The 21,954-nt window shown below is 40.5% G+C and overlaps 1 protein-coding gene across 4 annotated transcripts in view; it reads right to left on the bottom strand.

The window, feature by feature from the left end:
• The window catches only part of MAP3K20 (mitogen-activated protein kinase kinase kinase 20), a 125,255-nt gene extending 104,115 nt beyond the window's left edge, over window positions 1–21,140 (bottom strand). For 3 of the 4 annotated variants that reach the window (XM_081936303.1, XM_081936302.1, XM_081936304.1), the window contains exons 1-2: window positions 20,881–21,014; window positions 9,062–9,251 (exon numbers count right to left, since the gene is read on the bottom strand). In XM_081936303.1, the coding sequence (XP_081792429.1) occupies window positions 9,062–9,220 (159 nt within the window). In that variant the 5' untranslated portion in view covers window positions 9,221–9,251; window positions 20,881–21,014. Of the gene's footprint in view, window positions 1–9,061; window positions 9,252–20,880 lie in introns of all 4 variants that reach the window. The other variant, XM_081936301.1, reaches the window with a different exon arrangement.
• Window positions 21,141–21,954: the final 814 nt, after the last annotated feature.

Genomic DNA, 21,954 nt, shown 5'->3' with positions numbered 1-21,954 from the left:
ACGTTTAAAATACAATTTAAAAACAGTTAGGAGGAATAAGAATAATTACGATTGAGCCAGGCCAGATAATTGAAAGAGGTGGGTCTTCAGCTGTACACGGAAGAAGCGGAGATCGGAAGTAATCCTGATGTCACGGGGGAGGTCATTCCACAGGGCTGGGCCCACCACAGAGAAGGCTCTGCTCCTGGGTGTCGCCCCCCGGCACTGTTTGGCGGACGGCACCCGGAGAAGTCCCTCTCTGTGTGAGCGAATTGGTCGTAGGGATGTGTGGGGCAGGATGCGATCCTGCATATAACTAGGCCCTGTGCCATGAAGCGCTTTAAAGATCATAATCAAAACCTTGAAACGCACTCGGTAGACCACAGGAAGCCAGTGCAGCTCGCGCAGGAGAGGTGTTACAGGGGAGTATCTAGTCCTCCCCATAATCACCCGCGCGGCCGCGTTCTGGACCAACTGTAGTCTCCGAGTGCATCTCAAGGGAAGCCCCATGTAGAGAGCATTGCAGTAATCCAGGCGAGACGTCACTAGCGCATGGGTGACTGTGCGTAGGGCATCCCGGTCCAATAAGGGGCGCAATTGGCGCATCAGGCGGACCTGATGGAACGCCCCCCTTGCCACGGCTGTTACATGGTTATCCATGGACAGCCGGGCATCCAGGAGGACGCCCAAATTGCGCACCTGTTCCATGGGGGCTAGTTGGACGCCCCCGATGGCCAGAGATGGAAGCACCTGGTTGAACCGGGAGGCCGGAAGCCACAGCCACTCCGTCTTGGAAGGGTTGAGTTTTAGTCGGTTGCCATCCATCCAGACCCGTACGGCCTCCAGACACCGGGACATCATTTCGACGGCCTCATTGGGGTGGTTCGGGGTGGAAATGTATAGCTGAGTATCATCAGCATACAGATGATATCCCACCCCAAAACCACGGATGATCTCGCCCAGCGGTTTCATATATGTGTTGAACAGGAGAGGCGAGAGCACCGATCCCTGTGGCACTCCACATGTGAGTGGCCTCCGGGTCGAACTCTGCTCCCCTGTCAACACACGTTGCGTCCGATCAGAGAGGTAGGAGCCAAACCACCGTAAGACGGTGCCCCTGACTCCCAGCCCCTCTAGCCGGTGCAACAGGATACCATGGTCGATGGTATCGAACGCCGCCGAGAGATCTAATAGGACCAGGATAGAGGAACAACCCCTATCTCTGGCCCTCCAGAGATCATCAACCAATGCGACCAAGGCCGTCTCTGTGCTGTGCCCGGGTCGGAAGCCGGACTGGCGCGGGTCTAGATAATCATTTTTGTGGATGGATGCAATAGTTATAAGCATTTATTTCTCAGCCACATAAATCCTAAAATTCTTTGGAGCATAGCCAAATCTGATTGCTCTCTGACCCACCAAGACCTCAGAAGTTTCGACTTATACGAAACATCACCAGAACTTCTACTATTGTGAAGTGTTCTTCAGGGATCAAGCTAAACTACAAACCCCTTTTACCTTCTCATATATTATTTTATATTACAAATGATTTCATTATTTCAAGACCTTATCTCTCTGTGTAACCAGCATCTACCTTTGAAAGTGTAGGATCTTCATCTAATTTTTTTTTATTGTGTTATGAGACTTATACCTTTCAGGTATACCTCCAGCTTATACCTTTCCAGCTTATACAGTATTTTTTGGAGTATAAGACACACGTTTTTCCCTCAAAAAAAGGCTAAAAATCCAGGTGTGTCTTATACACTGAATATAGCATTTTTTGCCTCCCTCAACCCCACCCTCTTCACCAAAATGGCCGGGAATAGCCTTTAGGAGGCTTTCAGAGTGCTCCTGGGTGCTGGGGAGGGCAGAAATAAGTGAAAAACGGGCTGCTTTTTGCTCAGCTTTGCCCCCCCCAGCCCCCATGAGCACTCTATAAGCCTCCTAAAGGCTATGCATGCCCTTTTTTGACAAAAATGGGCCTGTTTTTTCATGGGGGGGGGAGTTTTTGCTCTCCCCCCCCACATTAGCACTCTACAAGCCTCCTAAAGGCTATTCATAGCCTCTTTAAAAAAAAACGGGCCTGTTTTCACAAAAAACGGACTGTTTTGGGGGGGTCTGCAGAGTACAAAAACTTTTTTAAATTTGCCTCTTCAAAATCTTGGTGCATCTTATACTCCAAAAATATGGTACTTGCTTTTAAAATATATTTTTCTTTCGGACAGTAAGAGCACAACTTGAATTATATGAATCAGAGGTATCCGTATGAGATTTGGTTTCTGGATCTGAATGACTGTCAGCCCAACAAGGTAGACGAGACTAAGAAACCAAAGCTATATAGTCCCAAAGGTGCTTTTTCAAGAGGCAAACTGAATTTTCTTTGAAGACATTTTGCTTCTCATCCAAGAAGCTTCTTCAGCTCTATAGCTATATGAAGCTATATAGGTTGCAAGTCTGAATTAGTTTCCCTCCATCACGTTATCTTCTGGGAACTATGGAGGGGCTTGTCCAAGACATTTAGTCAAATTAATTTCTTGATCCTGTTATCTAACTGCTGTCTTCCTCCTCTCTCATTTTCTTTAGAGGTAGTCCTCAATTTATGACTGGTCATTTAGCAACTGTTCTAAATTACAAATTACCTGAAAAGGAGGACCAAAGATCTGAAGTTCCAGTGGACAAGCCCCAGCCTCAAGTCATGTCTCCAGACTTCAAGCACTGAACAACATGGCTGCATTTATGGCTATTTTCAATGTCCTGCCATCAAGTGACCGCACTTTACAACGGTTTTGCAGAAAATTGGCACATTTCTAGTTTTCAACAAAACCATGCCAATAGCAAACAATGGGTTCATACTTACAACCGCCACACTGACTTAACGATTGCCGCAAAAAATATCATAAAATCGGGCTGGTCGTCTAACATGCCTTTTTTACAATCATTATGATTCACAACCATAATGGGAAAGGTTCTATTCTGGTTGTAACTCGAGGTCTATTTGTACAGTGATGGACTTCCTCACCTCACAAGGATTGCAAACACATATTTCACTGAAATAAGGGAAAACATCATCAGGAGAGATTTAAACTAAATCCTTTAGAAATTCCTTGTGAACTATAGAAGAAAGATGGATTCTTGTGAAAATGGGGTTTAGTAAGACAAAAGAAAAATCATTAAGGAAGAAACTTTAGCTCCTAAGCTTCATCGCTTCATTGTCTCTATATGCAGTACCAATACCGAGAATATAGAAAATAAAGAAGATTAAAATGACTTTTCAATACAGAAAAGCAAATATTAAAAGATATTATGGAGACTTGGTGGAATGACACCAAAAATGGAATATAGCAGATTTGTTCAAAAGAAACAGAAGCAATAAAAAAGAGGAAATGTACTTTACTTGCAAATGAATTAACTTCACCGTGGTAAAAAAAAAAAAAAGTGGATTAAAATGAATGGAAGGATGCAAGAACACTGCTCTTGTTGATATTTACTTACTTCCATAAAACTATGGAGAAAATGCTTACAAAAACAAATTGAAAATCTTTGATCAAGACATGATATAGCATTGGTGGAGACTTCAATTATGTCTACATTTGTTAGGAGAGAAACATTGTCAAGCATTGTGCTTCAAGGAAATTCCTCAGTTGCATTTCTCTTTCGGTGAGTGGAAAAGGATGTAAGAGAATGAAATATTCTTGACCTCACACAACCCAACAGAGAAGATATAATCAAGGAAATAGAAATAGGACAAGCACTTGGGGACACAATGGCCTTCCAACTCTTATCTTTACTGCATTTTTACTCATTCCGCATTTTTACTCATACATTTCATCCTATATTCACTCAGCTATCAATAGTACTTGCCATCACTCTTTCCATCTGCACAAAAATCTCTCAGGGCAAGGGTGTCAAACTCACGGCGTCATGTTGTCACGTGACATATCGTGACTTTTTTTCCCCTTCGCTAAACCAGGGGAAGGTGTGGCCAGTGGGTGATGCATCCGGACCACGGGACGCAAGTTTGAAAACCCTGTCTCAGGTTATCTAGTTAAAATTTAACTCAATTTTTCTCAGCATAAGATCTGTTCTCCCTCTCCAACAAACATACATGTCTACTATGCCCCCAAATCTACACCAAACAGTTCCCACGACAAACCACAATTAGGGCACCCACAAGACTAGAAGCTCTTCCTCCACTGTGATATAAGTCATCATCTGCAGCAATGCAGATTCTATATCAGAGAAATAGAACAAACTTTGTACAGAATGGACACAAGGCTGACATCAGGAATCGAGCAAGACTGAAGTAATATCAAAGCATTTTAAGCTCCCAGAACACTGGTAGAAGTTACTGTTTTGGGAAAGCTGGACTTCAACAGCACCGTTAAGTAAGCTGTTGTTGAACTGTCATACATAATGGTTTCAGGCAATCTCAGAAGGTCTCAACAAATACAATAGGTTTTTAACATATTAAAATTGTTAACCAATAAGGTGTTTGCAATATGGGTCACATATAGCCTTTTTCTACACAGCCAACCTCTCTTCCCTGATCTTTCCTCCCCACTTTTCTTCTTCTTGCTTTTTCTTGCCCCCATCTCCCCCCCAGTTTAAATCCTACATCAGTCTAGTCAGGGGTGTCAAACTTAATTTCATTGAGGGTCGCATCAGGGTTGTGTTTGGCCTCGGAGGACTGGGGGAGGGGTCAGGGTAGGCGTGGCCAGCTCAACATCACTCCTGTCGGGGGGGCTGTGGCGGCCTGAGCTCTCTGCCAGCGGAAGCAGGCTCCTGAGCTCTGTTTTTGGCTGTCACAGCTTCATGCAACCCTCTGCCAGTATAAACGCATGTGGCACTATTGAGCTCCGTTTTCACTGGCAGAGGGTTGCATGAAGCTGTGACAGCCAAAAACAGAGCTCGAGAGCCTGTTTCCGCTGGCAGAAGCACTGCAGGCCGGTCCTTTGCTATTTCCAGGGCAGTCCCATGGGCCAGATCTAAGTACCCCACGGGCTGGATCTGGCCCCTGGGCCTTGAGTTTAATACCCCTGGTGTAGTCACTCTGTGTATGTGATTAAGTTAGCTGCAACTAGTGGTGGGATTCAAATAATTTCATAACAAGTTCCCTGCCCTAATCACCAGCTGGCTCGGTGGGACTCGGTGGTCATGTGACTGGTGGGTGTGGCCAACTCAACGTCACTCAAGTCGATGGTTAATCAGAGAGGCAGTTTCTGTAAGCAGGGCAATAAGGATTAGGCTAGAAACACCAGAATGTTTCCTTCCTTACAGGATTAGCACTGTAAAGTAGAAAAAAACAAAATAAGATTTCTTCCAACAACTGGTTCTCCGAACTCCTTAGAAAGTTAACAACCAGTTCTCCCGAATAAGTGCAAACTGCGAACTGGCTGAATCCCACCACTGGCTGCAACTCACAAAAGTACCTTTTAATCAGTTCGTTGGAAAAATTACTGCCAGATTCCTGATTTTTTTGCCACCGTAGACTAAGATAGCTTTTCTTCTACAGTGGGATACTAAGGTTGTAATTTCTTGTTGCAAATCTATTGTATAAACAGAATAAACTGCTAGTGTGAATCTCTTGACAATGTGCTATAAATTAAATTAAACATGCCAGACACACATAATTCTAACACTTCCAAGAACCCAGACAATATATACAACTACCCTACTCTCAAATAACAAAACTGCTCAATTTATCAAAGAATACAAAATTTTTCTATTAGCACATCAAACTCCCATGACCCATATAAATCTTACATTTGCTGGTACAAACAACAAGCAAAACATTTTAATTAAAAAATTTCCAAGAATGAAACAGACTGACTGCCAAAAGTATATTTATGGGAAGGAATTCCAATGGCATCTCAATGATTTTAAAATAAAAAGTTACAACCATTAGAAAATTATTAACCTTCAGCTAATAATAATTAAAATGGGAATGCTAAGAATTTCCCTGGGTTGGTCTTGATACCTAATGGGCATATTCATGCACATTTCTTAGCAGCAACATAGCCCACAGTTGGCCTTCTCAGGGTGCCGTCGGCCAGACAGTGTCGGCTGGTGACCCCCAGGGGGAGAGCCTTCTCTGTGGGAGCGTCTTCCCTCTGGAATGAGCTGCCCCCGGAGCTTCGCATAATCCCTGACCTCCGGGCCTTGCGACGCGCCCTAAAAAGTTGGCTTTTCCAGCAAGCCGGCCTGGCCTGTTAATTTTAACTTATTTTAAATGTATTGTCTTTTAAATTCGGTTGTTTTTTGGGATATGTATATATATTTTTTAACTTTGGGATGTGTGGTTTTTTTTAATGTTGTACGCCTGAGTCCTTTTGAAGAAGGGCGGCATATAAATCCAAATAAACAGAAACAGCTCCAGTTGTATGAGTGGAGGGCGTGTGTATGCACTGCTCACACGAACGCTGTGTGTGTGCATCTGCCAGTCACATCTGTCCCTTGCTCTGCAGTGGGCTGCCAAACTGGAAAAGTTGGGGATCGCTGCAATAGAGCACAGACATTTTGTTTTAATTAATACCAGGTGAGCAGCGTGGTGGCCTAGCGGTATAGGAGGTCGTGAGTTCAATCCTAGGTAGCGGAACAGGGGTGGGTTCTGGCAGAGATTACTTCCAATTCACTCAGGGATGTGCTGAGCGCGCACACACGCTTGATGCGCACTGTGCATGCGCAGAAGCAAAAAACAAGATGGCAGCGCCTATGGCATTGCCAGGAGAACTGCTTCAGGGGCATAGCAGGCCTGGGTCACTGCCAGTTCCAGCAACCCAGGCTGCCAAGTTACTACCGGTTTGGTTGAACCGGTCTGAGGAACCCACCACTGTAGGGGCAGATATTTCTCTCTCTGGGCACAAAGAGAAAATACCTGCCATGAACTCCACATAGGCATCAGGCAGGGTATCTGGCCAGTATATGTTCAGCTCCATTTAGTTGCCCCAACTAATTTTTGGAATTTGCATTTTTAATTATTTAAGCTGCTTTGAATGCCATATAGATAGAAAGTCAGGAGACAAATTAACAATGAATAAATAATAAAAACAAAATATCAAGCAAAGTGGTCCTTTGATCCTGAAAAATACAAATAATCATAATAATAACAATTATGATGATTACTATAGTCACTATTTATACTATTTATAACTATTTATACTATTATACAACTGTTCATAAACACTGAAATAGATTGCTAATATAAACTTTAAAGGAATTTCCTTCAGCATAGAGTTCGCATTTCAAATACTTGTTCAGTTCTCAGTTTCAAACATACCATTTTTTTCAATAAAGAAATAAATTATAAATAAAGAAGAAATAAAGAAGATGAATCTTGCACTGGCTGTTATACATCTTGCAAAACATTTTAAGACTACTTAAAACTTGATTTTGTTGTATTTTATCTTATTTTCTATATTTACCACTGTTGTCTTTTCTTTAAATTCTCCAAGACAACCAAGGGAATGTTGATTTAATGAGAACATTTCATAAGAATGTTGCAATTTGGTTTGCAACAGGCAGTGTTCAATTTACAAACACAATCAAGCCCAAAATTTATGTTGCTAAGCAAGATAATCACATGACCATGGAGAAGCTGCAACAATTGTGAAAAACGATGCAAAAACAGTCCTAAGTAACTTTTTCCAGTGCTGTTGTAACTAGGAACTAAATAAAAGGTTTACTCTCTTTGAACGAATCAATTTGGTTTACTCTCTGGTTAATCCATATCGAATTGGGGCCTACTACTCTGGCTATTCATTGGAAATGTGGATTTAATACTGTCTTTTCTGACTACTATTTCTACTACTGCAGAGGTAGTATTCAGCAGGTTCTGTCCAGTTCTGGAGAACCAATAGCGGAAATTGTGAGTAGTTCAGAGAATCAGTAAATACCACCTCTGACTGACCCCCGCCCACATCTATTTTCTGCCTCCCGAGTCCCAGCTAATCAGGAGGGAATGGGGATTTTGCAGTAACCTTTCCCTGCCACGCCCACCAAGCCACACCCACCAAGCCACACCCAACTCACTAAGTCACGCCCACAGAACCGGTAGTTAAAATTTTTGAATCCTACCACTGTACTACCGATACTACTATTACTACTACTACGGTACTGTTTCTCTGCCATGAAATAAATATAGAAAGATCGAGATGTTAAAAGTATTGTTGGTTACCTAGCCTTCCATTCTTCCAAGGTGGGCAAAATTAGGACATAGATTGTTAGGGGCAATATGCTGACTCTGTAAACCACTCAGAGAAGGCTACAAAATATAAAGCAATATATAAGTCTAAGTGATATTGTATGTTCATATTCTTCCTACTAAAGCCACTTTATTCATAGTGTGAAAGTATTACCTCTATATCAGAGGTACCATCACAGCCCCATCCAAGTCAAGAAATATTCACTGCTTCAATTTCCTCCTCTTTCAGGACAGTCAAATTCAGGATTGTTAACAGCATGGAATGGAATGACAGATTCTTATTGAGAATGCCTATTAATATTACAACACATTTCCAAAAATACAAGTCTGACTGGAATATTATGGTGCACACCAAGCCTGCAACCCTGTCCCAATAAAAAGCATGTGATTCCCAGGAAAACCAACATGACAAGTAACTTGTTATCCGAGTACCAAAATCCAATCCTGGAGCAGCACCTATTTTACCAAAAGATAGAGCATCTTATTTACAAGGCACACCTGCTTAAAAATCAGGAAATGAAAATGATTTGATTCTAGTCTACTCTTTAACATATTGTTTTCTATATTTATAGTTTAATACATTTCCACTATGTTAACTTTATTGGAGGTTTATAGTATAGTATAGCTTTTATTGTCATTGTACATCATGTATACAACAAAATTGGTTAATTAATTAATTAGGTTTAATTAATTTATTCTGTCCAAAGTATTGTGTCCAACTGTAAAATGGTTTTCTGGTTATTGTTAATAGCAGAGTTTCCCAGAATTATATTCTTGAGAATTGAAGGAGAAAACATACCCCAGAACTCAGAAACATTAAAAACAAAGAGCTGGGACTATAACTTCCAGTTCAAAGCATAAATGTAATAATGCTCAGGCCCTTACCTCTTTTTCTATTTTTAGCAGCTTCTTCACAGCCACCTCCTTGTCCTGAGATACCCATCGGGCTCGATATACACTCCCAAAACTTCCGCCACCACAGTTTTCAAAGAACTGCAGATCATCGAATTTAATTTGCACAAATGAAGCACCGAGAGACATCATCTCATAATGACAATATATACCACCAAAAAATCTGTAGAGAAAAGGTGGCAAAAAAATGATAATAATTAGATTTCTGATATCACAAGTCACTGAACTCTTAACTTTCCTTTATACCGTAATGCAAATAAGTTCTTATTGACACAAAAAGCTGTGACACTCACGTTGCATACCTTCAGTCCAAAGTCCCCCAACTATTTTTTTGTAGAGGAGCAGCAACTAGAACATAAAGCACATTTCTTCCTATGTTCAGATCCTTCAGCACTACCGGAAAAGGTCCCTGTATATGTGCCTGCACATATCGAAAGAGAGACCAATTCCCTTACAGTGACATATGCTGTCAAAAGGAAAGGATATTTACAACTGTCAGCTTGCCTCGGAGCTTTGGAATCTCGGCAATGGCATGAATCTTTGTTGAATCACTTGAAGAAATATACACAACCTAAGTCCCTGAATAATCTGGCACAACATCATCTTTCCAGACTGAGCACCCTGCCTGCAAATATTTGCTAAAGAATAAATACTTGATTTGGAGTATTAATTGTAACTGGCAAAAATACTCCCCCCCCCCTTTCATTCATGGCTTAATTGTAGTTGCAGAAAAAGGGAGCAATAATATATTCAGTCTCTCTCTCTCTCTCTCTCTCTCTCTCTCTCTCTCTCTCTCTCTCTCTCTCTCTCTCTCTCCCTCCCTCCCTCCCTCCCTCCCTCCCTCCCTCCTTATATGAATATCGTGTCAGAGTTTAGTTTGGTTTTATACTTAAACTGGATCGTATTGTGTTATTCACCAATAGGAAATAACATTATTCATTAAAATCATAAATTACAAAATCAGCTGCTAATTTTTTTAAAAAATAATAATTCTAACATAATTTGGGATTGGATCACTGAATAAATGTGATCCTTCCTCAAAATAGGATCTTAAAAACCCTTTCACAACAAGCATTACATTAATATAGATAATAAAGTACCTTAGATCATTTTCTAAATGTATTTCTGTACAGTTGTGGACAGAACTGAGTGCTGTTCTCAAGCAGAACCAAAAAGGACACTATGCCAAATGAACTTAAACAAAAAAATCTCACCAGCCAGGATGGTTAAAATAAATAATGCAAAGGTTTGGAGAATTAAATGGCATACCTGGCTCAGTCATGATAACCACATACCTGCGTTCTTAATTCTGGAGGACAAAAAAAAAAAAAACCATTGTAGAAACTATATGTGATGGTGACAGGGAATTCTGAATATAGAATTGGGAACCAGAAGAAATGCACCAAGCATTTATTTATTTATTTTTTAAAATCCCGTCTAAAGCTGTTCTGCCAGGTATTTATAAATTATTTGTAGTTTCTAAGAAATGCATGGTATACTTGAGGTATACCTCTCTGGGTGTTTGGTTTTTTCCCTTCTGTGGCTTTTTTATTAAGGTTTGTTGATGATTGCTTTACATTGCCTTGGAAGTTTTATAAATGGTGCAATGTAAGTGCTATTTACTGATAAGCAAATACATAAATACTATATCCCTTGCGCTGCTACTGTCTTAATAAAGGCTATATAGGACGTTAGAAAGCAATGCACATGGGGCAGGATCTACAAATATCTTGTTCAAGTAGCAAAGCACATTGATAAGACTGTTCTGATAAATTCTATTTAATTCTTTGTTGCCTGAGCCCATCCAATTCACTTGCAAGCATATCCTATGAAATCCTTCAACAGCATTTTTGGGAAACCACCTAGACCTGCGCTAGAGAAAGAGGCAGGAACAAATAACCAAATGAAGTTCTACGCACCTTTGTTTGGCCTTATCTAACAATTAATGCAGAACTAACTGCTCTACCAAAAAAGAGGGGGGGAGGGAGAGGGGAGGGAGGGAGGGAGGGAGGGAGGGAGGGAGGGAGGGAGGGAGAGAGAGAGAGAGAGAGAGAGAGAGAGAGAGAGAGAGAGAGAGAGAGAGAGAGAGAGAGAGAGAGAGAGAGAGAGAGATGATTCTACATTCATTCACAAAATGAAAAGTAACAAGGCTGTGGAACACATTGTGTTGCACTTATTCATACACTTGGCTCATTTTGCCATATGAATATTTAAGCCAATATAATTTGTGGGGGTTGGGGAGTAGGTTGTCAGGATCCAAATAGAAAAATTCCAGCATGCAAAAGAGATTCTTGTAAACAAAATTTGTCTTTATTTGTGGCATAATTAAACAGATAGTAAAGTCATAGTTTCTCTTTCAGATCTAAAGATTAATCATTAAACCACATTTAACTTAAATAGAGAAGCAGATAATATTCCCGCTGTCTCCTCCTATATTTTATTTTGAAGAAGCTTGGCATGCAGTAAAGGAATTACTTTATGATTTATTCCCTTCTACCCTCCAATGATTAATCTGTTTCATGCAAATTAGCACTACTGCTACTATATTAGTGCGTGCCTAATATATACTGTATCTAAGTGTTCACAGTTAGTTATGTATTACTAACTCCTCCCCACAGTTAATTTAAGGCTTTAATTATGCTTAGTTGTCAATCTTGCACAACTAGCAAAACAATGATAGTCTTAGGTCTTCTTTGGATCCTTCCTGATTGGGTACACAAAATCCATTAAAACATGATCATCCTCCATTTTTGATGATCCTCCCATCTCCTCAAGAGTTCTTCGGAGTTCTTCATACTGCCTAAATTCAGAGTATTTCTCTTAATGACTGCCAAAAATAAGGGAGCAGAGTACAAAATCATGGACTGGAATCCTCCAGTCTTCTTTTACAGGTAGTCCTCGATTTACGAACACAATTGAGCCCAAAATTTGTCTTAATAAGTGAGTCATTTGTTAAGTGAGTTTTGGCCCATTTTACGACCTTTTTGGCCACAGTTGTTAAGTGAATCATTGCAGGTGTTAGTAACATGATTGTTAAGCAGATCTGGCTTCCCCATTGACTTTACTTGTCAGAAGGTCGCAAAAGTTGATTACATGACCCTGGGACACTGCGACCATCATAAATATGAACAAGTTGCCAAGCAAGCATCTGAATTTTGATCCCATAACCACAGGGATGCTGCAATGGTCATAAGTGTAAAAAAACGATTATAAGCAAAGACATATACTAAATGATTTAAAACATAATTTACCTAAATCAACGAGCAGCCTGGAGGGAGGGCATACAATTTATAACCCAACATATTTGAAATGAAACTGCTAGGAGCTGCCTCAATATGGCAACAACACTGCATTAGTTGTAACCATCTACAAAAGGCTTTGTCAAAAAATATTGTAACTACATTATCTCCCATTGGCAAATCTTTTCAAGATCCAGAATATGTAAATGCTTAGATAGGTAAGTAAGTAGGTAGGTAGGTAAGGTAGGTAGGTAGGTAGATGATAGAGAGAGAGAGAGAGAGAGAGAGAGAGAGAGAGAGAGAGAGAGAGAGAGAGAAAGAGAGAGAGATATGATAGATAGATGATAGATAGATGATATATAGATAGATAGAATATATAATATATATGCACATCATCTACATATATATTGAATGTTACATATCCCCTGTAAATGCTACACAAAATTCACCTTGTGATTTCTAAACTATGTAACCAAGGAGGAAAGGTATTTTCAAGAAAGATCAAACTAAAAGTTCTGCTTTACCTTTGCAAGCCAAGAATTTCTCTCATCCTTTCCTGAGAACTGAATGTTTAGGTTTCATTAGATATAAACTGCTGCTTTAAGGGAACAAGAGGCATAATTCCTCAACCCCCTGGTCATATCATTTACAGAAACACCATCAGGAGCTCCTGCTACTATTGTAGGATAGCCATGGGGAAGGTTAGAACGATTGGCTTTGTTGTGTGCAAGCATATTAGTAACACATGATGTGCATATGAAGGAATCATTTGGTCATTATCCATCAAATAGGGACAATTCTAAAGTAACGCTCACCTTATGAAAAGGAAGGACTTTGTTTTCAAAAGGTGAAAGTTACTTTAGAAATGGCTCTGAGGGATGGATTGAACTTAGGTTTTGATGATCTAAATAAGTTAATGTGCCTTGAGAGTTTACCAAAAGAAAGAAAAACCCAACAAGAAGAAAGAAGTGACTTATATTCTATAGATTTGTTGAGGTTGGAAAGGGAGGTCTTCACTGGCTGGCAATTATTTCTATAGCTTCGAAAGTGTCATCTTCAACACCAAGGAGAACAAAATCTAAGAGACACTTTGTTGTGTTTTGTATTTCTGTCTATTGTGGTTTGTGCTTTGGATATCTACCTCTTTGACAACAGTGTGTTCAGTTCAATATAGTTAAATAGATACTTGCTGAGTTCCTGTTATTTGGCAGCTTGCCTTCTTGCTCATCATTAGCAACAGTCTTTGCTTGTTCCAAAGTGAGTGTTACGACAACTTAGGAAAAAGAAATAGCCTTTTCCACATGACTGTCAGGTGTGCGAAAGACATCTATGGGGTTTCTTTTCTTCTTCCTGTAGAAAAACTACAGTTTAACTCCTGGATCCATAGAGTTTACAAATTAGCATTTCCAGACAAAGAAATAACTGGTTTGTGGGTGGTTATAGCTTTAACTGCCTTCGGGTAGTCCTTTGTTCCCTATAAATTAAGAGCTTTATAAAAACTTTGCTCTGCTTTTCCTTTCATAAAACAAAAAGGAAGCAAAAAGATAAAAAGTATTTTTATTGATTGATTTGCATGGATGGGCCTGGATTACATTGAATCCTTTTGAAAGCAAGAATTGTCCTTAGATAAACTATTTAGGAAAGCTAATACCAGGGGGACTGGTTTTCTCCTCACTTTAACTTCACTATGCACGTGCTACAAATAGCTTAAAGTTTGCCCATAACAAAGGATTTTTACAAATGGCCAAATTGATGTGTTTGATTAGGAGGAAACAATACTTTTTATAAAAGACTGGAAATCCTTTATGGATTTTTTGCTGAAAATGGATAAAAATAAAATATTGTTAACTGCATTTATCAATTAATATGGGTGGGATATGGACAGAAAGGAACCATGTTTTGTAACTTTGAAGGGAGAATTGTTTTCAAGTATGTCTCTAAAGAGCTATAAAGAACATTGGGAATGTCTTATTTTCTTTCTTTCTCTATGTTATTTATCATTTTCGCCACTTTTTAAAGCTTTTTTTCTCACTCAAGGTTTATCTTTTAACTTTGTAAAAAAAAATCTTTAATAAAAATATTTTTAACAAGGACTGTTAGCTATCTAATTTTGAGGACTTTAATTAATATCTCTCTCTCTCTCTCTCTCTCTCTCATACACACACACACACACACACACACATATACATATGTGTGTGTGTGTGTGTGTGTGTGTGTGTGTTGTATTTGTGCTGATAAATAAAGGGAGACTAGTATAGATCTATTTCAAGCTATTTAGCTCTCATTAGCTAGCCATACCTTTACTGGGATTCGAACCAGGGCTGTATTACATATTAAGCAGTTGTATTAGCCACTAATATATATATGGCTCTGGAATGCCTCTAGCAATTTCAATCAAACTTGGAATAGATGATTTACTCTCTGGAAACAAATACTGTGGGGATAAGACACCCCTAATACCCCTCGGGGGGGGGGTGTTCTGTTGAGATACAGCCTGTTGTGCCTTAAAATGGCTTCTACTGTACAGTGTAGTGGAGTTGCCGTGATAATGGCTTCACAGTACTCCACAAGGGGCCTCCCTCTGGTAAGGGGGAAAATCCAACATTAGAAATTATGTTTGGTCCAGACATTTCCCCCTTATAAATAAATACCTGGGCAACGCCGGGTTATCAACTAGTTACTTAAAAATATAAGGTCATAAACCCAAAAATATTGAGCGCTTGTTTGCAAAGCTGGGCTTCTAACCTGAAGATATATGCCTTTTTTCTCTCCCAATAAAAGTTAAGGATCAGAAGCATGAATTCAAGAATCCCCCCCATACACTGATCTTAATTCCTACCCAAAGGAGCATTTCTTCCCAATCACCTTCTTTTAATACTTTTCTTTTGTTCTATTAAAATAGTTGTTCCAAAAAACACAGGGCTTATACTGAGGCTGATAAAAATCATTCTCCTATGAACAATAATTGTTTCTTGCTTTTATCAGTATTGTGTGGTCGTTTTTAGTTTAATAAACTGGAATCATAACAGGCAGCATACAAATGGGTGTAACATAAAGAAAGATCTACCACATGCTGTCATTTTTTAATGGACGTATTGATTCCAACATGTTTGAAAACAACTAGATTGATGCTTTTAAAAATGGCTTCAAGGTACGTGCAAAACTCAATGTCACTTTTAAATACTAATAATTCCAACACTGATTGTTTAATGAAGGATTCCAGCAAATTATCCTTGCTCTTTTTCTGAGAAAAGAGAGGTTAGAAATTAACTAATCATAAATTAATGTCCATCACTGAGTTCAGCCTGTTCCTCCTACATTTTAAGTTGTCCTAAGCTCTCACATTTTTGTTATATCTGCTCAAACCTTAGACTGTACAGAACTTGCTACTTGTCAAATAATATCAGTAATATTATTCATTCAAAATTCAAAATTTCCAGATTCAGTATGACACAGCCTTAATTCTTCCTATTATGAAAAGCTTGTTCTTAAAGAGTTTTTATTGCTTAAAATAGGTAAAAGGATTTAGCCTAAAATGAGCAAAGCATGTTTCTAAAAATTGTACAAGCCATACAGAGCAGCAAACTTACACACCTATAATATATTATTTGCAACTTTTAGCCACTAAATTTGCAACACATCCTGGAACTAAATCGTTCTTCACTAATCTCTTTGAACTTGGAATTTAAAACAAATAAAAATAAAAAAGAAGAGATGAAATAGCTTTCAGCATTTCTATGCAAAGGCAGCAGGCCAATGTATTGCCAATAAAGTAAGCACTACATTTGTACTAGCTTAAAACACAGCAGAATGTGCCAAGTTTCCTTATTTGGAAAAAAATATAGTTCTATGGCTTTCAAGGAATTTGACCAACCATTTTTGGAGTGACAATTATGTATACATATTGCACTTGGATTCTGAATCGTCCTCTTTCAAATAACCTGAAACCAAATAAATTGATAATGCTTCCCAAGTATTAAATAAGTAAAGGATATACAGTATTTTATAACTTGGCCCTTTATTGTATGGATTTAGCATAAGAAAGCATAATTTGCAAATGTAGCAATGACATAGTTATTGTCATTACTGTCCTAGTAGTGACAATAACACTGGAAAATATAGGATAGATGTAGGCATTAGGATTGTAGTAGCAATATATTTTCTCTCCTTTTTTCCCCTTTTTTCTCCAGTCTCTTCAGTAGTTGCTGAACAATAGAAAGAATCAAAATTTTCCCTTCCCTAAGCTCCACCAATTTTCTTCAGAGGTGCCCAGGATAAGAATTAGCAGCTCCAACCCTCCAAATCCAGAATCTAAAACCAACCCACTATGAGTCACCTAAGACACCTTATCATGCTTAGTCCTAATCAACAGAAATTATCTCTTCAACTGGAAACTGGCTGAGGAATTCTTACTTTGATAAGTAAGTTATGGAGAACTAAATTTCACAGAACAGTATTTCAGCCATGAGAACTGATTTTGCGATAAAGCCAGCACCGCGATCCACCTCTGACTCACAGGGAATATTCTCTGTTTTGAGATTCAAGTATCTTACATACTTAGCCTTTGAATTAACTTACAAAAGCTCCTGGGCTTGAGAGCTTTCAGAGAAGGAAGAGAGAGAAATCTTTTACATATGGATTCAGGACTTCTCTCTTCTAGTGGTCTCTGATGATCTGCAACATCCAGAAGGCACAAACAAGCATTGTACTTACTTTGTCTTTTTTTCCCTCCCTACACAAGGTAAATGCAATTGTTATCATGCTTTTCTGGTTTATGTCCAGTGTGCATCTCCTCCATGGAGAGGAATCTGGCTTTAGAAAGGAGAAACTTCTATTTCAAACCAAGTTTTCAAGGGTTGTGTTGCAATCCCTACTCTGCATTTGATTTAGAGGCAGAGCATAAATAGGATACCTAACTTTTGGAGAAAATTCAATTTTTCACCCCTTTTATGTTGAAGATCCTGGAAGCTGAATATTCGACAACAACAAAAAAAAATACTGCAGGAACTTCCTCCCCAAAGACTGATAGGAATGGGTTATGCCCAGGCAAGAGAAATTCTAGTTAAAAAGAGGCTTTTAGATAAGGATATTCAGGAAGTGGAAGGAAGCAGCTCTGCATATACAGTAGCTGGATATGATCTCATAATCTCTGGATCTCTGGATCTCTTATCACTTTATTCTTGCAAAGTATTGCAGCATGTCCAGCCCTGCTGGACAGGCTCCCTAAAGCCATGCTCAAAGGTAGTTTTAAGGGCACTCTGTTAATACAGGTAGTCCTCGACTTACAACAGTTCATTTAGCTACCATTCAAAGCTATAACGGTACTGAAAAAAGCGACATAGGACCATTTTTCACAATTGCGACCATTGCAGCACTGTACAGTTGGAACGCGCCCAACGGCATCCACACACGCATGTGTCATAGTGCCTCCGTGAGCCTCCACGACACTCCAGCTACTCAGCAGAGCATCGCGCAGGCGCTGTACGTGCCGTGCACGGAAGCGCTAAAGACTTAAAAGACCAGTAAGGAGCTCGGGCAGGTGGGTGGGCCCTCCGGAGCACCGTACCAGAACGGTATCCAGTACTCCGGACAGGCTCAGGTACACCTGTAAGGGCGTACCGCCTGCAACCCACCACTGCAGCATCCCCATGGTCACATGTTCAAAATTCAGATGCTTGGCAACTGACTCATACTTACGATGGTCACAGTGTCCGGAAATCATGTGATCCCCTTTTGCGACCTTCTGACAAACAAAGTCAATGGGGAAGCCAGATTCACTTTAATAAGGCTACCAACTTATCAATTGCAGTAATTCACTTAATAACTGTGGTAAGGAAGATCATAAAATGGGGCAAGACCCACTCAACAAACGTCTCACTTAGCAACAGAAATGTTGGGCTCAATTGTGGTCGTAAATCGAGGACAACTTGTATGGAGCAATGTACGTATGTATGTATTTTGATGTTTTTCCACACTCTGCCTCTTGAAGGGAAATCTGTAATAGTATGATAGCCTCCTTAATATCAACGTTTCTAGATCTGCCCTATGATTTTTATGCAATCGCTTGACAAGAGCAAAAGTCTGTTTGGGAGCTTGCCAGGACCAGCGTTGTATGGAGGAGGAGAAAATGCAGGAAGGAAATCAGAGGTTTTCCCTTTTATCATTACTGCATTTTACAGGATTGCTACATAATAAAAAAGAAGTTAATCCCCCCCAAAGCTGTTGCTATAACACTGTTGTGGCTAATGCTGCAGAAGTCTCTTTTCTTCGGTTCAAGTTATACAAGACAAACTGCTGGTAATTTGTATTGGGGGAATTAGTGGAAGACCAGAGAATCTCCAAGAGTCTTAGAATAAACTCTATGTGGCCATGCATAGTAATTGTTATCAGAATACTAGACTTTGACCACAGAGATGTAGAAAGTTCACCGTGTGATGTTAAGAAATTCCTTGATTTCTCTCCCTAATCTACTTCATTGGATAGGCATTAGAAAAAACAGTTATGGCATTTTGGCTTCCCTCCTTCAAAGAAAGGAAAAGTAGAAAAGCACTAAAACAGAAAATTAACACATGAAGAATCATCCAAATGCGCTATTTATAGCTCCCAAATGCTTGGCTGCACCCTAAGAATTGCTTAAAAAGTAAAGTCTTGTTCCAGTCAAGTTTGATTTGGGATGACTTTTGGAACGTGGAAATATTGTTTTCTTGAAAGCAATATGTAAATCATGAGTTGTTACTGTCTTTTCAGGAATGGGTTTTTTCCCCCCTGTCTTATCCACAACTCTGTCTCCAACCCAAGCACTAAAAGGGCTCATCTTGTTAACATCTGAACTTCATGAACATCCAGCCTCAACATGAACACTGAAGAAAGGTTAAAAGTAGCTGCATTTCGAGATAACTCTATGTTCTATCTATCCTATAACTCAAAATTAAAGAACAGACGCGTAGGCCCTATATTTATCTTTATCCCCACGAAAACTATATTGTCCTCTAAAATATTACCCATAATTAAAACTGTCCGTGCTTTTTGATGAACTACTGCAAAGTACAATTACATTGATTATGTCTTTTGATAGAAGGTCACAAATGACACCATTTGGTTTGGGCCTTATTGCAACCTTTATACATCAGCTCTAAAAATAGATAAATAGATAAATTCCTAGCCAATATAACCATGCCAGGAAATGTCATCTATCTTATACAGAGACATCCATCATTGCACAAGGCTGATATAAATTGCGATCCAGACAACTAAGGCATTTAAAGGCACATCAAGTAAGGCATTTAAAGTCACGCTGGCACTAATAGCCCAGGTTCCCTGCACTTAAGGGCAGCAGCAAGCAGCTCTTTTCCACATCAAAGCATGGTTCTCTTGTTTGGAATGTTTGCATTTGAACCTTACTGCTTTCTAGGGCAGTGTCACTAGTCCTCGTGCCACAGCTTAAAACTCAGCCAACCTTACTCCTGAGTAAGCACACCAACCACCTGACTGTCAGATTTACACCTATTTCTCCCCCCCCCTTATTCTAAAGACATTCCAAAAGGTTGCGTAAAAGAAGACCACGTGACATCGTTTTACAACATTAAGGAGTGGAGGGAGGGGATAGAGGAAAGAATTGTTTTTTTTTTTAATCCTTCGAATTGAAACCAAAAGTTTTGTTATCTAAGTTTTTGTTGTTGTTGTTGTTGTTGTTTTAAACTTGGCTGCAGTTCCCAGGGGGGGGAAAGAGGTGAGTGATCAAACAGTAGCACTTCAAAGGACTTTCAGTGAAACTCTGTCGGGAGGATAGGAAATGGCTAAACCACAGGATATGACAGATGCACTTAATCACCCCGAGGTTCACTACAAGGGTGAGGTTACTCAAATATATACTCTGTTCTGTAGGGAGAACATACTCCATGCCCAATTTTGCAAAACAAAACATATAGCCGGCGCATTACTGTGATAATGTTTGGGGGGGGGGGGGGAGAGGCGCGGTAGGTGCAAAAAAAAAAGCGATTGCGTCGCAAGCAAGAGAGAAAACCATTCTTTCAATGCCGAACAACAACAACAAATACAACTTATATTAAAAGTTGCACCGAAGGAGCAAATAGGGACGGGATTAATTGCAACGTCCCGTTTCGAGGGGGCGCCACAATAGAAGCTTTCCCCCCCCCCCCCGTCGGCGAAGCTCTCAAAACCGGTCACGGGTTGCACAAAGTGATTTCTCTCAAAATATTTCTCGCAAAATAAAAATAAAAATTAAACTATTTTTTTTAAAAAAAAGGTTTTACTAGTCCCGCTAGCCTTAAGAGAGCCCCCGACCATTTGCCGCCATCGAATACGCCATCTCTACGCTTGCCCACCGCTCCCCCCCACCCCACCCCCAGCCGACCAAAATAAGGGAAGGCGCGCGCGCCCGCCATGCCAGGAGACCAGAATCTCTCAGGTCTCCTTACCGTCCCGTCCCGTCCCCCCATTCCTCCCCATTCCCACCAAGAGGACCCGGCTAATCTCCACCCCTAGAAAAAGCGCGCCCTCCGCTTTCCCCAGCCAGCCAGCCAGCTTCCTTACCTTCCTATGGGGACACCCAATTGGCGGCGCCCGCCGACCGAGAAGCACCCCCCCTCCCTCCCTCCGCCGGTGCCCTCAAGTCCTCTCTCTCTCCAAGAGAGCTGGTCCAGATGGCGCTTCGGAGAAGCGAGGCTTTTGCTCGCCGGGTGGCGAGTCTCTTCTCGGCCGCCCGGAGTCTCCCCTCGTTTCCGGCGAATGTCCAAAACAGCAGCCAAGCCAGCAGCCTCTCGGTGCCTCCGGAGCTGGGAAGAAGAGCACCACCCCGCGCACAGCCCGGCCGGGAACGGAGAGACACGTCCTGACCCGCCCACTTGGCCGGCTGTCAGGCGGTTGTTGGAGATCCCCGAGGGCGCCCCGGCGCTTTGCCTGGCCGAGGGAGCCGCTCGGGTGTCTCGCTTGGGAGCGCAGCAATCTTGGGAAACTCACTCTCTCCCGATAGCTCTGGGGGGGGCTTGCGGTGGGTGACCCGGGCCGACCCCTTGGGTTTCCCTTCCCTCCAGCTAAGATCTGGCGATCGGGAATGGGGCTCGAATCAACGAGTGTTTTTAAGGGGCTTTGGATGCATCATCATCGTCCTCACCACTTTGGACGGGGTTTTACACACCACCCTAAAGAGTCAGACTGAGTTCCGAAATAAATGGCAAACTTGGTTGACGCTGACAAGTCTTTGGATTTTATATTTTCTGTTATATTTTCTTTATAAGATAAAGGTGATCTTATATCTTTATAAGGTAACCTTTATTGTCACTTTTTTTCTGTGAACACACTGGCACACATTAAAAAAATGAAATTCTGATGTGTGGTCTCCAAATAAATATCTGTCTATCTTCATACCTATCTATATCTCGTGCCTACTGTCTCTGTCCTACTGTCCCCATTTATTCGTCCCCATTTCATTCATACTCATTTTTATTCTTATACCTATTATCTTGTAAACGATTGACAAATCAAATCAATAAATAAAATACATCTCTATGTGTATGTGTGCGCGCGGGTCTGCTCTATATACCCACACCCACACACTAATCACAGACCATTATGATCATTATTCCTATAATTTAAATGTATTAAAGA

Source organism: Natrix helvetica (genome assembly GCF_964273705.1).
Source record: "Natrix helvetica genome assembly, chromosome: 1".
Classification (NCBI taxonomy): Eukaryota; Metazoa; Chordata; class Lepidosauria; order Squamata; family Natricidae; genus Natrix; species Natrix helvetica.
This window is presented reverse-complemented; position numbering and strand designations above follow the sequence as displayed.